This window comes from Haemorhous mexicanus, chromosome 1 (genome assembly GCF_027477595.1).
Source record: "Haemorhous mexicanus isolate bHaeMex1 chromosome 1, bHaeMex1.pri, whole genome shotgun sequence".
Classification (NCBI taxonomy): Eukaryota; Metazoa; Chordata; class Aves; order Passeriformes; family Fringillidae; genus Haemorhous; species Haemorhous mexicanus.
The window spans coordinates 54,250,450-54,266,387 of NC_082341.1; the positions used below are offsets into that span (position 1 = coordinate 54,250,450).

At 38.1% G+C, this 15,938-nt stretch overlaps 1 protein-coding gene across 2 annotated transcripts in view; it reads left to right on the forward strand.

The window, feature by feature from the left end:
* POU6F2 (POU class 6 homeobox 2) overlaps positions 1-15,099 on the forward strand; it is a 315,090-nt gene extending 299,991 nt beyond the window's left edge. For both annotated transcript variants that reach the window (XM_059849666.1, XM_059849675.1), the window contains exons 8-10: positions 2,689-2,857; positions 11,206-11,374; positions 14,595-15,099. In XM_059849666.1, coding sequence (XP_059705649.1) covers positions 2,689-2,857; positions 11,206-11,374; positions 14,595-15,099 — 843 coding nt within the window. The remainder of the gene's footprint in view (positions 1-2,688; positions 2,858-11,205; positions 11,375-14,594) is intronic.
* Positions 15,100-15,938: the final 839 nt, after the last annotated feature.

Consider the following 15,938-nt stretch of genomic DNA (forward strand, 5'->3'; position numbering starts at 1 on the left):
GATGTATTTCACATGCACTGCAGACATCACTCCCACTAACATGGCTTGGCATGGGAACTGCCATTACTTCACTTTTGCAGCCCCACAGGTTTGCAGACAGTATGTTCAAAGCACAGAAACATTTTGATTCCTGATCCTTTAATCTAGCCTGTCAAAATTTCCTCCCAGCATGTGAGCAGCATGTAAATTTAGTAAAGATATTCTCTGCTCCATCATCCAGGTCATTAAGAAAAAATTGAGTAGTGTAGAATGAGGACAGACTTCTGTAAAGCACCACGCATGCACACTTTTTTCCACAGATACTTCATCCTTCAGTTTTGCTTTGCAAATACTTTGGCATTCATTCTGCAGCAATTTCACCTAAATTATGTTTCCTTAGATTATAAAGAATGTCACATGAGGGAGTGTCAAGACACTTGTAAAGTCAAACCACCTACTGCTTTTTCCCTGTCCACAAGGCCAATTACCCTGTCTTAGAGGGAGATCAGATTGGTTTGACACAGTTTGTTTCTAGCAATCCAAGTTGTCTGTCGCTGCCTTGTTTTCTTGCGAGTGCTTACAAATTGTTTGATTCTTTTCTTCAGTACTTTTCTGTGGTTGAAGTTTAGGTGACTGGACTATAATTTTGCAGATCTTTCTCTGTAAAGATAGCTGCTGCATTTGTTCTTGCATCCTCACAGATAAGCACTAACATCTCTTAGACTGTTCCACATAGTGTGAAAGTGTCTAACTCATCTAAATACAGTACTTATCTTCTCTTGCCTGCACTGGAATCTTTAGTTTTGCCAGATATTTCTTCAGACAACAGAGCCAGACACCAAACACCTGCCTGTTTCTGAAAGCTGCAGTCTGGATGTGATGTGGATATAATGCATGGGCAGGCAGTCTACTTCTTCAGTATTCAAAAGAGACCAGCCCTTATAGTGGGATGTTTCCCTAAGAAGATTTTATAAAAGTACCATCTGAGTTAGGAATTCCCTGTAGATAAAATCCAGCTGTTAAGGAATTTTTTAAGATGCTCACTCCTTGCATGAGTCTGAAAACTGGAAGCCTTTTAATCAGCTTCTCAACTATTATAACCTTGAGAAAGTGCCAGTTATATTTTTTTTAATGTACTTGACAAAAAAAATCCTAGCTATAACAAAATGCTTTTTTTATCAATCCACAAGGAAGTCAGAATACCCTAAAACTGGACAGATAAATAATTATGCTTATAAAATATAGTATAAAATAATTATACTTGATTATATAACTTTAATATTTATTAAAGATTAAATCAAAGTTTCTTCCTTCATTTTCTGTTATATTATTCCACCTAGAAGGTAGAAAAAGAAGTTGAATTTTTTTCCATTCTTAACAGACTCTAACAGGAATATTGTCATTAAAAAAGTTCATATATATTCCACAGAAAATGTCTTCTTGAATGTGAACAGATACCTTTATCTACTGTTTTATACAATTTGTTGTCTCCTTAGCATCAGACATTTCTATGTGTGCTGGGAGGATAATACATCTAATTTGAGTGTTGCTAATGAATGTAGCTCCTTTTCTAAAGTCATTTTTTCTGTTAGATATCAAAAGAGAAAACCTCATACTCCTTAGCATTCAAGAAATAGATTTTAATTACTGACTTCAAGCAAGGCCACATAGGCCTTTATCTTTCCCCTTGTAGAAAATGCAGATAACAGCTGCAGTGAAGTGAAGCCTTTTTAGAATATTTTTATGATCTTTTTTGATCAATATCAAGAATAACATAAAATAAAGGTATAATAAGCAGCAGTCACTAGAGTGTATCAGACCTCTATTACTGTATTCTTATGCTCTGAAAAGATTGTACTGGACTACTAGAATCCAATTCAAAACTGTAAAGTCCATTGTGTGCCTTTATTTTGTAGAGAGACTGCCCTTTGAATTTTCTGAGAGTTTTATGTGAAAATCAGTACCAGAGAATGTTCCTAGATTTCAACGCCACATGAAAGCGTATTATAGGCAGAATGGATTGATGGTTCTTTCCATTCCCCTAGTAAACGAACAAAGACTTCACTCTTGTAATATTTGTTGTAAAAATTTAGAAAGTCAATTCATGAATCATTTGCTTCAACCATACTTACTAGACTTTTCACATGCGTCTTACTGGATACAATCTTGATGTGGATGGAACTCAGAAGTTTTTGTGTGTGTTTTAGTCAAAGGCAACTTATCCATTCCCATGACTATTGTTTGTTTGCCAGGTATGATGTCAGAAAACAAATCACTGATTCCTGTAGGAAAGGGATTTTGGCTCTGTTTATATCCTCTTCCCCATTCCCATTTTTCTTCGCCCTGGTCCTGCAATATGAAAGGACCTCTGTGAAACAATCCTGATTTCTATGAGAATCCTTGTAGGGAATAAAAGTTTGGCTTCATGAGTCAGAAAACAGGTAAGGATATGTATTGAATAAATCAGATTCCTGCTGTAAATGTCATAGGTCTCTTATTACCCATTACAAAAAACTGTTTACCTTCTAATTAGACAATATTCTAAACAGCTCAGATTGCTCCTGCAACATTGTCACTTGAATAAAGCCCGTGGTGTTTAATGCTCCTATGTGATTTGCTCCCGAGAAGCAGATGGGTGAGATGGTCCACTGCAAGTTTCCTATTATTGCTTCACTTTCTAAATACCTATTTTTACATTTTAACATGTAGCTCCATCAGCCTTCCCAGACGCAAGTGGGACAAGCAGCTTCACAATCCAATCTCCTGCATTTGGCTCACAGTCAAGCATCTATGTCTCAAAGCCCCGTGCGTCAGGCTTCCTCTTCTTCTTCCTCATCCTCCTCCTCTTCAGCTTTGAGTGTTGGCCAGTTAGTCAGCAGTAAGTATTACTCCCTGGCTCTCCTTAATTCTCCTTTCTGTTTGTTCTTCTCGCTGCTGAGTTTTCCAATCTGCTTTCCCTCCTTTTGTTTTTTTTTTAATACAGTAGATTGTATATTGCGAAATAGCTGACTCTCACCAGTGAGAATTACTAAGTGTCATCAGGGATGGGGCTTAAGGTAAACACACCTTGAGAAATTTAATCAGTGTTGAAAATGGTCATAAAAATGTTAGCAGCCATTAATTGACTCATGAGGACAATTGTTATTACAGAAATGTAGTTTATGCTTTTTGGAATTAGAAGTTTTTGAATCAGTCAATATAATGAAATACATTTCTTAGAATTTGGTTGCCAAACAGGTACTCCTACTTTTGCTTAAGCTGCTTGTTTCTTTGCTGGTTTGATATAGCAGACCATTTTACAAACCCTAAGACTGCACAAATCCAGAGAGATTTTCTTGCCAGAAAAAGCTTGCAACACTTAAACAAGAATGAACTGGAACACACTGGGGAGAAGGGAGAAGCACACTGCAGTGAAATAGCTGAGTTCCAGTGTTAGAATTATAACAGCTGACCTGAACAGCACTTTATTCCAAATTGCACAGTTGAGAGTCTTTGCTATTACCTTATCAGCATTAACTTGGTCTTTACATAGCAAAAACCACAGGATGACAGTATACATAAGAAGATCTAACAGTTTTTGCACATCTGCAAAAATCCAATTGATTTGTATGATCTTGTTCTATGATACTCCATGTACATATTCTAAGTAATCAAACACTATAACTTATGCCATATTGGTAGTGAAAAATATGTGACTGATACAAGCTTGTGAAGGTCTTGGAGAAACTGTCATCCAAAGGAAGATGTGAAAAAATCTTGGTTAGATTATTTCAGAGATCATTTACATGGGGAAATTACTAGTAGAGCTATAGTGGTAAAATTATGCTGATGTAACTCCCAGTGGGAATGCTTTTGTTCTGGAATGAAAATATTGGCATATGGATACAGATATCATTTTAATGCTATTGCACTGTCACTAGTAAATTTTCACACGTAGACATGCTTGTAGAAGAAAGACAGAAGAGGTTTTGCATTACAAATACATAAAATTTACCTCTACTCCATGTGGGCAAATTGAGTAAAATAGCTGGTGCAGAGTAAGTTATTTTTCAAAAGCTAGTCTAGAATAGCTCTTCTTTTGGACAAATAAATGCAACATGGAAAAAGCCCTTTTAAGATTATGGGATAAATCCATCCAAAGTTAGAAAATACTTGAAAAATAGCTGTTTGTTCAACAGTATGCAATTCCTCTTAAAACATGTATTTCATTATAATAATATATTGTTGTGATTAAAATCATGCAATGATGTTTTTTTTTTTTTTTCTCATCCTTCTTTCAGTGCATTCCCAGTGGAATTGTCCTAGGGATGTATCAGAATTACTAACACAAGAGGTGGGCTGCTGTCCCAGGGTTTACTAGTGATTCACTAAATATTAGTGATTCACTAATCTGTTCCCAAGTTTGCATAACATTTGAGGTAGGAAGCTATAGAGGAGTGAAGGATGGTCTTGCCTAAGGCAATAGAGGACTGAGGAGCTGAAGCCTTCTGTCTGCTATGTGATTCCAGTGCAAGGCAGGCAAATCACTTAAAAGAGATTTTTCACAAGTGCTCCCTCAATATCCAGCTTGAGACTCCAGACTTTAATTTACAGAAGAACCTGGTACTCATAGTTGCAATTTTAAGTGCACTTTCATAGTGGAACTGTATCAAGAACCATTTACAGACAGTCTAAAAAATCATTTCCTACTTGACCTAAACTGGGTACCCAAAACTGCTTCTTCTCTTAATATCTGTCCACTTCTCTGTGAATGAGAAGGGGAAGACCCTCATCTTGTAGAAACACAAGAAAATAAATTAAGATTTTAAAGAAACCAGAAGAGCTCAAGAGGAGATGTCTTTAGTGAAGAGCTTTAATAGAGGTCTGAGGCCACACACTGAACAAGTAAAAAGGCAATACATCAATCAGTTTGTCTGTAATGAAGGACAGTTCATCCTGTGCACTGAACGAGGCGCATGAAAAAGAACTGATAATCCAGGGCTCAAAGACTATGGTACACTGTGTTGTGGGCTGCTGTAACTCCAGCATTTTGTAACTTCTGTGTGTTAATTTGTGCAGCTCTAAGGATATTCTTTTAGCTTCATTTTTTGCATGGATAAATTTCAAGGTTGTTTCAAAAGCAGAATAGTAACATAAATCAGTCATATGGTGAGATCATCTTTATGTTTGTAGTTGGAAATAGGAGATGTGTTGAATGGATGGAAAAGCTGATAGTTCTGCTATCATCTTATTGGTTCAGCTCTGAAGTAAGCATGCTGTGCTTATGGATTTGGCTGAGAGTAGAGTATGAGGCACAGGAATATCAATTTGGGCACAACTGGGAGATACATTAATGAACACAGAACTTTTACTTACTTGATCCTCTCAGGCCTGACTCCATCCACTACTTGTCTTGGTCTAGTCCCGTTAATTCTTCACACTGTTCTCCACACAATCTACTCTCCCTTTGCCTCCATGCTTTTGTTCTTCTAGTTTTCTCCCTGCAGTCCTTTCCTCACAGTCCATCATTACCCAACTTCTCTTCCCATTCCATTCCCCACTCAGTCACTGTCTCCAGACCGTATCTGTACCTTTTTACCAACCTTTTTATTAGGTAGTTTCCTAATAAAGTGTCCTCCTTTATATTGTTTTATCACTAGTGCCACCTTTTTCCTTTTTTCTTTCCTCTATCACAGTGAGTGGTACTCTGCACAGTCAGGCCGTCTCTCCCTCCAGTCCAAATTCTAATCCCTGCTCTTTAATAATCTTCAAGTCAAGTTTTTTTTTCTTCTATCTTATCTTTTTCTTTAGACTCAAGGGTAATTTTTGCCCCCTCTGCATCCAAATTCTGCTGATGCCACTCCCACCCTCCCTAGCAGCAATCAGAAGACTGTGAAAAGTGATCACAAAGAAAAGCATCAAGTCAGTCTCCATGTCTTTACTGTGGTCCTATCAAAAAGAGCTACAGGAATAGAAAACTTTTCATACAATCAGACTGATTGTTGAAGGAGTTGTACTTGGAGGTTAACTCAAATTTTCCAAAAGAAAATGTTATTGATAGGGATCTCCTGAAAAAAAATTCCAATATAAACATAAATAAAAAACTTGTGGAGCTGTTTTGAGTTAATGCCTCCAGCTTCATTCAGTCTCTGCTGTTCAAGATGACCAGAATGAACAGCGTGAGGGGCGGATCAACTCACTTCTGCCATTTACATAGTAACCTTACACAGTTAAAAGCAAACCAGTCATCTCAATTATCCCTAAAGGCTGTCCAGCATACCCCTGAGAGCATGTAGCCGCCACAAACTGGAGCTAGCACTGCATGCCTAAGCCTGCTTGAGCTGCCACATGAGGGATGGTGTTGCAGGGCACAAGAGAGCTACCTACTGTCTTCTAGTATAATGTGGAAAGAGCCTACAAGAAAGAGCAAAATATGGTCAGTTCAGTAAGGAAAGATCAAACCATCTGTGTAATGAAACATGAAAAATCAGATGGGATCCTTTATAGCTTTTCCTTCATAGTGATAAATACTGTTTGGACAAATAGTATTAAATGACCTTCATGAGTTTGAAAATTGTTTCATGTGACTGAAAAGCCATTTACAGAAAACTGTGGCTGTACATGAGAATATAGATAGAAAGTCATCCTTGTTTTGCTTCTTTACAGAATCTGTTTAGTTTCCAGATGCAGATCACTGAAAGGCAGGAGCACCTCTCTGTCAAGCCTGTGACCTTCTTAGACTCCCAGCTCTCACACTGGCTGCAGAGCTTTGTATGAAAGGCCTACAATTGAAATGCAGTGTCTGAAAATCTATTTAAAGTCTTTTAGTGGGATGAGACAGGCAATGGGTAGGTGTTTCTGAGAGAAGTCCTTAAGCATGAGGGCAAGAAACAACTTGTGGCCTCCTGAATCTGTCTGTGATTTCTTTATTCTTCCTGAGGTAGGAATATTGGTCTCTTTTCCTAATTCCTTACAAAACTGTAGTCCAGACCTCTGGCAGATGTCCTGGAGCTGAGTACCTCGGCCGAGATTTGCTGCATTCCAGACATAGTTGCTAAATACAGCAAAGTTCATGTAGAACTAGTCACATTTAGCCACTTGTTCAGTTAATCAAATTTCATAGAGCATCCAAACTTCAGCAAATAATTATTTGGAGCAAGCTTCTGCACACTGACTGCAAAGAGAGTAACTCTTTCACAAGACATTGCTTCATATCAGAGAAATTATTGAAGTACAAGGAGAAATTCATAAGAACTCTATTAACTGTAGTGTTCCATGTTCCTTGGGTTTATTACTTTTACTTTTCATTCTAGTAATATTTTCTATATGATTTTACTTTTTTTTCTTTAGCATGTTTCTTAATTTCAAAGTTTCCTTGCCTTTTGTTTTTAATTCTCTTTATTTCTCATCCCTTTTTTTCCTTTTATGTTTTTGTCTTGTTTATAGCTTTTCCCTTTTCTCTCATCATCACTCCTTCATCCCTAACCAGCATCAAGTGATAGTTATTTTGGAGACAAAGCGTAACAATTATTACTAAATAAAAAAATAGTTTAAATAAATTCTGTCTAAGCAAGGACTGCAAGATTCATCTCTGCTCTTCCTGTCCCTTCTGTATGATTTCTTTGTATTGTCTAATCCTATTTGTATGCTCTTTTGTCTTCTTTATTTTCTCTTCATTCAATTCTACATCTTTATTCCTCCCTTTCTTCCATTTAATTTTCCTCTTCTGAAATGCATCCCTCTGCTCATTTCTTTAACTTTTCCACCATATGTTCTCTTTGTGGAAATCACTGGTTTCCCCTTGTGCTCTGAGACTTGTGTCTCCATGAAGTTCCTTTCTTCCTCCCAAATTCATTTTCCTGTCATCTGTTACTGTGAAATTTAAATGCCTCCCATAAACAAATTATTATTCTTTTTTTTGTCCCCTGAGCTCCACTCCATTTTCCATTATCAATGTTTTGTCCTGCCTTTCTTATCCAATTTACTTTCCATTGGACCTCCTCAGCCAGCTATTTCTCCTCCTCTCTGATTGGGGAAATCATCCCCCTCTAATCCCTCCCGCAGCAGAACTCTGTGCAACAGAAATTTGGTTTCTCCTTAAGGGTGCACTGATTTCTCTGTAGCAGCTCTTTCCCCTAACTATTAAAATCACAGCATATTTTCACTCAACAACAAACTCATGCAGGATTTTCAGAAGAATTCAAAGGTGGGAGAAGTATTCCCTTCAGTAGGAAAAAACAGATTTCTATGCAGGAGAGCCTTTGAATTTAATTTCTTCCATACTGCTCATCTATCTTCCCCATCCACCAGGATGGCTGGTGGAATTTTAGCTGTCTTCCTTTTTGTTATATGCACCCATATCCTCTGAAATGGTCCAAGACAACCCTGTGACCTTTCTCCAGCACCCAGTAGTTTCATAGGCAGCCACTGTTTTCTCAGGCAATAATGTAAACATGGGAGTCTTGAAATCCATTACCGTAGATCCCAAGCACTCAGTGGGTTTGGCATTCTCTATTTACCTGTTGTTACTGGGTGGCCTTCCCTGGGATATCCACTTAATTGAAAAAGAGCCAGTTTATTTACTGTCTTCAATAAGCTACTCTTCCTAAAATGTGGAGGGTTCTATATGTTCAACTGTTTTGAAAGCTCAGAACTTGTTAAAGCAAAGTCCATAAACTTTGGATATGTTTATGAATATGCATATTTAGACCACACAGTCTGAGACTGTATTGATGACATTTTAATGCAATAGTGTAAAACAGACAAATTATGGTGCCAATAGAATGGTCTTCATAGCACTATTTGTGTTTTAGGGAGGTGACAGAAGACAAGATCCATGGATTTCAAAGGGCTTTGAATCACACCCAAAGTAGAGGTGGTTCCAATTTCACACGAATGCTATTTTCCCTAGAGTTCAAGATAAAACATTTCAGTGTTTCAGTCCATCTGTTAGTACATTCCTGTTGCCAAAGACGCTATGAAAGAATGAAGCCTTTTTCTCAACAGATATTCCACTGTATACTATATTCTACTCCCATATTACTGAAGTGCTTCACAGAATATTTCTCATCTAAAGGTGAGCTCCGCCTAATATTACCCTCATCCAAGTGCTGCAGGCAGGAACAATCTTTCCATGATGCTCACTGTTGCAACAATGCCAGGTCATTCTAGATCCAGCAGAACTTGGCAGAATTTCTCTATAATTTCTCTACAATTAGTTTTCTCATTTCCCTTTTTATTCCTAACAGGAGTTGGGGAGCATTACAGGTACCATAGTTTGCTACTTTGGAAGTTCTCTGGCAACACCTGAATTGTCCTTTGTTACCTTCCTAACAGCTTTAGTCAGAGGCCTTAAATTAACTGAAGGAAAGAAGTGAGGAAAGTCCCCGTTGTAGTGTACTTTGCCCAGGGGAGTTTTTGAGGCCAGTATCATTTATTATATTTAGTATAGAGACCTAAAGTCAGATAAGTCTGCAGCTCCATTCTGTCTCTGAAATTCAGAACTGATATGCTAGATAGACAGTATAGTGTAAGCAGGAAAATTCCATGTTTCTGAAGGCAATTACTTTATAAACTTCAGCGGCTGCTGTCACAGCATTTACTCCTAAATCAAACAATATGCACCCTAGCTTTGTACTGAGTGAGTCCATGGGTGTGCAGGTGACCACTAGTACAGCAGTGAGAACAGCAGAGATGATTCTTTGTGTGGAGTATCGTTGAAACAAGGTTCAGGCTATGTGCATGTTTATCTGTACACATAGTTCATGTGGTTCCTATTTGCATACGCAAGAATTTAAAAAGTATTTTTGCCATTTGTACTTCTTACATTCAAGGAACAGAGTAAATTTATATATCAGAAAACCCTTTTCCCTCTATAACTGGACAAAAGGATTTTTTCATGGGATGTTTCCATCACTAGGAAATTTTACACCAGGTTTATAAACCCCTGAAAATAAAAGCTTTGCTACTGTAATGCTGATAAGCCCTCACTAGCCATAATAGCAGGAGCCATTCTCATAAAAGGTTCAAAATGGTAATGTAGTCTAGCACTGTCCTTGGACAACTGCTTGCATTTACAGAAATTGAGGGGTTATTGTGCTGCAAACTTTTCACCTCGGAGTCTGAGGAATGAGGTGAAGAACAATAGAGATGTCTCACTGGGAGAATGGCTTCACTACATGCAGGATTGCACAACACTTTGAAATCTTCTACCATCCCAGTCCCATGCTGTCTCTGACTTGGCAAACACTTTCATTTAGTCAAGGATCAGTAGCTTGGGAGGGGGTGGGGGGTGGAAGTTCCATTCTCCAGCTGTTGTGTCATTTCCCTTGATAAGTCCTAAATTGACCGAGTTATCCAGCTCCAAAGGAGCTTTTCTGTGGTAGACATGCTTTATTATGTGCCCTTTCGGGGACAAAGGCTTCTGTGTCAGTAAACTGCAATAGAAAGGAAGGACAGATTTATTCTCACAGCATCATAAGCATTATCTTCTGAGGGGCTAATGTAAAAGCGAAAAAACTGTGCAGCATTACCATCCAAAACCAGTGTTGCTGCTCCTTGATTACCCACCTGATGGGAGACAGAAAAAAAAGCTTGAAAGGCTGCTTCTCAGAAGGGCATATTTTAAAAGACAATTATTAAATTAGAGAGGTTTTAAAGGCAGAATTTTTTTAGGCTTGTTCATTTGCTGGGTTATTTTGGACATTCATGCGGCAGTTTATGTTGGGTATTGTGTAAAAGGGAAGAAATAGTTGTGAATCTCCTCATTTGGCATTAACTTTAGATAAGTACAAAGACTTGATTTCAAGTTTAAAATCCAAACAGCTCATACATATACATAGCCCTCCCCACAGACTGGAAATAAATTTATTAACACAACCATCACACTATGTGATAAAAAGGGAAAACAGGGAATGTGACTCCTCAATCCAGAGAAGACTTTGCAGAGCAAAAATGACAGCAAGGAGCCCAGGCACACCCTCCCTCAAAGGTGAGCTGGCCTTTGTCAGGAGTTCAGTAAAGGCATATCTTTGCAAATCTTCCACCTGCAGACAACTGCAGCCCAGTCAGCATCTTAGCAATCTGAACACACCTGACAAGGCAAGTCTGTTTCTGTTTGGGGAAGAAGAGAAAGGGGTCAGTATTAAAAAAATTGAACTTGAAAGTTTTGGCAATGAGAATGGCTGTAAGCCTGTCCCACTGATATGTGATGCAAAGAACTGACATGATTAAAAAATATCTCAACAGATCCTCAGACAGCCACTGGAGAAGTGGATGGGGTAAATCTGGAAGAAATACGAGAATTTGCCAAAGCTTTTAAAATCCGGCGCCTATCTCTTGGCCTGACACAGACTCAAGTTGGCCAAGCCCTGAGCGCCACCGAAGGCCCAGCCTATAGCCAGTCTGCCATCTGCAGGTAACAAGTTACATCATAGCTTCTCTTCTTCCTTTGTCCTTAATAGTGATCCAGCTTATTGTGAGGAGCATGCTTGTGTTTGAGTCTCATAACTTCAGAGTGTATTATTTAACCTGATATTTAAATGTTGTTATCTGACATATAAATTGTTCTTATTGTGTATCTTTAAAGTGATTTGGTCTCTTTTTTTCCCCTCATTTTCTAAACAAGTGAGAAACAATGTTCCTGGCATAGAGCCTTAATTCCATAGATGAGTTGGAGATCCTGCTGATGCTCGATAAGCACCAGCTGACCCTCTTCATACTGTGCCATTTTCTACAGATAGGGTTACTGAACAAATATTTCATGGCTGCATCCCTGCTAAGTTAAACCTGTATTACTGTGGTTAGCACTACACATAGAGGATGTTAATGATGATTTACCTAGGCAACACAGAAGGGGAAAAAATAGCTTTCCTGCTATCTTGCAAACCAGCAGCTATTCATCTTTTATCACCCAAATATTTACTGAAAAAAACAGACAAACCCATGTATGCAAAGCAGAAGCAGAAATCTGTCCTAATCATAAGAAATAATAATACAGTCTTGACAGAGTTAAAGTAGAAGCAAACACCTTATATGCATGTATGTCTATTACAGTAATCCTATGTTTGTGCATGAGGTAACAAACACACTTAGGTAACAGCTTTTTCCTCTTGGGCAATGCCTTATAGTCCTCCATCAGTGAAAGCCAAGAAACCAACTCTAAGCTCATTTAAGTGGATTTTGTTCTTGGTGATCCATGAAATGCTCTGTCTTTTTATCTGCTCTTTATACTTTTAATGTATTCCCCATAGAATGGAAGTGTACTTTTCCTGCAGTTAAAGACTAAGGTTATAAATAACATCAGTATGGGGTAGTGTGCTTGCAGCTCACATTTTGCTCAATGATTTTCCATAAAACCCATTGATTGTTGTTAAATACAAAAAGCTCCATAGGATCCTCTCACTTCTATGGTCTCCCCTACTGTTTTTTCTTATAAGATACCTCCCTGTTGAAAATAACCTTTATTCAGTCTATACAAGGATACTACTGCTGGGAAATTTGTTTCAAGACTTGTATGTCGTTATACCAAACATGTCCTGCAGTAACAACACTAACAAACAATGCCAATGATATGAATGCGATTCCTCCCTATTGCTAAGGATTAATTTTGATTTCGTTGGGGTTTTTTTATTATTATTTCTTTGTGGTCAGTTGGTAAAGAATGCCTAAAATTGGTGGAGTTTTTAGCAACTGGAAATTTTTTGTAGCCTTAAGTTGCTGTTTATCATGGTATACTTTAAGGGAACACATTGCTGTTTCCTTTACTTTTGCCTAGTTTACTGTCTTCTCATTTTCTCCTGACACTTTGAGAAAGCACTGGGGATGGTGAGACCTTTTACAGAGGGCTCCTTGGAGGAGCAGGTTGCTCAGAACATGAGATTGGGTGCAAGAGCTTGTCCCAAATACTTGCAAGATTACAGGTTTTTTCATATTCCTTTGCCTGCCTCAGATGGACCCCATTTTTGGGTGTAATTTCATGCTATGACTGTGCTTTTTTCATTAAGCTGCTTCAGTGGCACCATGTGTTCCTCAGAAAGAGTAGATTTCGCTTTTTTTTTCAGTTGTAACAAAGGAGTTTCAGTATGAACTCCAGGTCAGTGGAAGGGGCAATGAGGCAAGCAGCTTGAACAACCAGCTCGAAGAGAAAAGTAGAATTTCCTGGTGGCCTATGCAGGTCATATGAGCAATATACCACTTTGATATGTTCTGCATGCAAATAGTAGCATTTTCTTTAATTTAAGACAATACATTCTAAAATATATCCTTCAGCTTGAAATATCACTGGACACCAAGGAATGACACCTTGCAGTCAATACCACAATAAGATGTCAGACACCAGTTACAAAGTCTTTGGAGTATTGTTATCTGAAATTATTCTTTGTCTTATTCTTTGTTTGTGAGAAGTGCTTTGTTTCATGCTGGAATATTTTTTGCTGCCTCCACGTGCTGAATGGAGACACTAAAAATGTCCAGCTCCAGCCACCAAATTTCTTGGCATAAAGGGCATTGGGCTCTCATCTCCAGAGCACTCTGTGGTTAGTGGTGGTGGTGGTGCTTCAGCACCACCTGGGCTGGAGAGCCCAGCAGCAACATCCAGTAATTGTTGCCTTTCTGCAGCATTAAATACCTCAACATGCAGAGTGGACAGAGTAAAGTGGGAAAATACAAATGGATGGCACCAAAGAATTTGGGTTAAGACTTTTTTAATAGCAAAAGAGGATAAACTCAGTAAATGAAAGAAACAAATACTTACAGGACTTGAAACGTGAACTCTGCTCTCCTGCTTGTTTTTGAAAGGATTAAAGCTTTGTGTGGCTGCTTTTCCAGATGTTTTATAATACTTGTAAAATCTGGTTTGGCAAAAGACTTTTGATGGCAAAATGATATATAGAAGACCTCATTTACAGGAAATGATATCATTCTGGTACAGTTTGCAGAAATCCCACAATAAACTCAGCTTGGTGCCACAGTGTATTAGTGGACTGTTATGCTGGGTTTCATCTGGAAAACATGAGTCTGTCTTTGCACATTGTGGGGACAGCGAGATAATTGCAAAGTGTCCAGCTGTTTCAGCTGAACACCACCGTGGCTATGGGAATTTTTTTTCCAACCCAGAAAAGGGATATAGCATTAACTTACAAACAGTGAAAATTGCTGAAAAATGGAAAGGCAACCTTATATTCAGAGACGAGTATTTGCCATTGGTTTTTATTATTAAAGCTGTGGTGTTTGGATAACATGGGATGGGAGAGATAACAAAAGGATTAAGCACAAAGACAAGATGATAAATACAATGCCTTTGATATCATTTCCTGTAATTAGACTTAGTCTCAAGGGTTTTGAAGATCATCAGAAATATGAAAATGTGATTCTTAACCTGTATTATTTAGTGTACTTAGAATTTTGTTGTAGTGCTCATTTTGTGTTAGCTTAAATCTCTAGCTGTGTATATATATATATATATATATATATATATATATATATATATATATATATATAAATGTATAGATATACCTATCTGACAGTTTTCATAATCTACTGTAAATTACCTCTGCCAGTCAGTTAGTCAGGCAGGCAGGAAGTCCCACCCTGGCAGAGCATCAGTGTAAGACTCTTCTTTCTCAATTTTCCCTCAGACACACCATCCTGAGAAGCCACTTTTTCCTACCACAGGAAGCCCAAGAGAACACTATAGCTAGCAGTCTGACAGCCAAACTGAACCCTGGCCTTTTGTATCCTGCCAGGTTTGAAAAGCTGGACATCACCCCTAAAAGTGCCCAGAAGATAAAGCCGGTGCTTGAGCGGTGGATGGCTGAGGCTGAGGCCCGCCATCGAGCAGGGATGCAGAACCTTACCGAGTTTATTGGGAGCGAACCATCCAAAAAGCGCAAGAGGCGTACCTCATTCACGCCACAAGCCCTTGAAATCTTGAATGCCCACTTTGAGAAGAACACACATCCCTCTGGGCAGGAAATGACAGAGATTGCAGAGAAACTGAACTATGACCGGGAAGTAGTTAGAGTTTGGTTCTGCAATAAGAGGCAAGCACTGAAGAACACAATTAAACGTTTGAAACAACACGAGCCTGCAACGGCAGTTCCTATGGAGCCTTTAACAGACACTCTGGAAGAAAACTCCTAAAAGCAAAACAAAAAAAGCCAAATCACACAGAAAAACAACCCCATACCAACTGAAATGTGTCCATTTGAACTCTGTGAAAATACCTATTCATCACCCTTGTAAGTAAAAGACTGAGAAAACTACAAGAAGGACAGAACAGTTTATAAATGTCCATGGGTTTTCCTATTTAAAAAAAAAAAAAAAACTTTAAACAACAAAAAAAGTACACAACACTTAGAGTGTGTGTGGTAGAATTAGTTCCCAAAAAACCGAAAAAGCCAGTTTTTTTAAATGGACTTAAAGTAAACCAAATAACTGCTTAATTTTTTCTGTATACTATGAAAATATTAACACATTTTAAGGAAAAACAAAACAAACAGCAACAAAAAAAAAAAAAAAAAAGAAAGAAAAAAAGAAAAAAACTTTTATCTGTTTAAAAGAGAATACAAGCCTGCCACCTGGAGGAGTGATTGTAGCCTTTCAGGTATCAAGTGCTAATTCACTATGAAATCTATTAACCAAAGTCAGAAACATGGCATTGCAAACTAGATTGTTAGTCTACTCTTTTATGAGTGTAAAATTGTGTTACAAATTTTTACATTTGTATTTTGCAAAGAGGAATACAGGATTAATTTCTTCCATCCTTGTTTGTACCCCCTGCAGGTGTGTACAAAGATGTTCCGTAGTAGTCACCTCACTTTCTTTTCTTTTAGTCAACAGTTTTGCTATCTCCTAATGTTTGGGTGCCAAAAATAAGTACTTTTTAGTGTGATTTGTGGGGTTTGGTATTTCTCTTCTAAGGGTGTATGTCTTGGTTTGCATTTCTTTTTCTGGTTTGTTTCTTTTCCTGATTCTATTTG